The following is a 1,970-nucleotide window of genomic DNA, read 5'->3' on the forward strand; positions in this document are numbered from 1 at the left end:
GGGACCTCACTGGGTGCCTCTTCCACCTGCTGGGGAAGAGAGAAACCTCTAGAAAATTTGCTGGGTAAAACATCTGGAGGAGGGATAAATCAATAAACTACCATTCATAACTTTCAAAACCATGTACTTGTCTGTATTTTGGTATTTACGGTGTCATTACACGTAGAGGGATTTGCATTAAAAAAAAAATCATCAAAAATTATTGAAAAACAAACAAACATTGCTATGACAGTTAATAGACAAGAAATAAAACATGGTTATCAGAAAATCACTTTCTATTTTATAAAAATACTAACATAAAATTGACCTGTGACACAGCTGCTCTCTGAATGAAGATCCCACCTCAATAGCACACACAAGGGTAATTTAAAGGTAAATATCTAATCAAGATAAGGACAGTATAGCAAATTCCGAAGAATCCTTGTGACTGCCATGTTCCAATTATATACAGTATGTAGTGCTCACTACAACACCTTTTTATCAAGATATATCAAAGTACATCTCAATATAAAACACCAGGCATATTAGCTACAAGAATAAATAAGTAAAACAAAAACGAGCAAAAGAAGGATTGCAGAAAAAAAAAAAAAATTGGTAATGACATCATGAACCTCAATATGTCATGTAAGCAGATGAGCCAAGAAGAACTTCCAAGATCTGCCTTGCAATTAGGACAGTGTCCTTGCTACAGTTCATGCAAAGTCAAATCAAATGTACTTTCCCATGCTCAAAAAGTATGAATGAAAATAAGTAATTCTTCATTTTCACTACAAAAAGAAGCTTCCAAAGAAGTAAATACAATGTCAAAGCTAAAACTGTTGAGCTTATCATGGAAATTTATCATATATCTCAATGCATCATAAAACAGCTACAATGAAATTGCCCAAGCTTTAATTTTTAAAAATTATATTCACTACATTTCATTTGCTGTTGAAATGCAAATATTTATATCTATTCAGTCAACTTCAACTACTAACCCTACTATATGTATATAAAAAAAAAACAAGTTTTGAGTTACTACTCATGTGAGCAATACTAATACTAAATACTACCTGGAAACTTATATAAGCATAAATTAAAATTTAAAACTTTGCATGCACACTACATAATTTCTGCGATGCAAATAAACTAGTTTCTATAGAAAAAATAAAAAGCTACATTTCATATATCTCTGAAAAAAGGAAGAAACGGGAAAATTTAACAACTGGAAAAAAAAAACAGCATACATTCATGCAACAAATGCTGTTTCAAGAAATGGACAAGAACCCTTAAGCATCAAATAAAAAGGGGGGAAAACAAGGAAAATAAGAGAAATATGCAAATCAACTCCCTCTTGTCATGGCTGGAGAAGGAGAACACCATGCACAATTCCTCTCCTCCACATACCTTCACCGGGCTGTTTATTTGGTTAGCAACACCCAGTCCCCGCACTTGTGACTCCATCAAGTCTTCGGTTGAGCCCTCATAGTCGTACACAGGAGGGGGGATGGGAGAATAGGGTGTGGAAGATGGGGGTACGGGGGATACCATTTGACCCAGATCGCTCCCATTGGTGCTGGCGCGACCCAAGGAGGCTATGGGCTAAGCACGGAGGACATTGTCGGAGTTAGTTGGGTAGAAGTGCACCGGGTGCTATATGAGAGTGGCTAGTGGTGCTTGGGTGGGTTCAGACTTTTGAGAATGGAATATAACTGAAATTTAGTCACAAAACTTTCCTCTCCACCATTGTCATATAGCTCTATCACACAAGTTATAATTGCCATAATCATATCTCAAAATAAGAAAATATACTTGAAATATGATACTAAACTGAAGACTGTACCATCTACTCTTAATATGGAAAACTTAACACACACTAAAACCAAATTAGACAGTATCATGAATACTCAAGTCTTTAATTTCCATTCATCTATAATAAATGGTATGTATGGAAACGTACAGAGTGAGTGTGAAAGTGAGTGTGAAAGAGA

The 1,970-nt window shown here is 35.3% G+C and overlaps 1 protein-coding gene across 1 annotated transcript in view; it reads right to left on the reverse strand.

Annotated features, from left to right (window-relative positions):
• Positions 1-1,970, reverse strand: part of LOC119591029 (protein scribble homolog) — a gene marked incomplete at its 5' end in the record, with an annotated part of 112,139 nt that overhangs the window by 15,315 nt on the left and 94,854 nt on the right. The window contains 1 exon segment of the mRNA XM_037939758.1: positions 1-29. Within this exon segment, the coding sequence (XP_037795686.1) occupies positions 1-29 (29 nt within the window).

Source organism: Penaeus monodon, chromosome 28, assembly GCF_015228065.2.
Source record: "Penaeus monodon isolate SGIC_2016 chromosome 28, NSTDA_Pmon_1, whole genome shotgun sequence".
Taxonomy (NCBI): Eukaryota; Metazoa; Arthropoda; class Malacostraca; order Decapoda; family Penaeidae; genus Penaeus; species Penaeus monodon.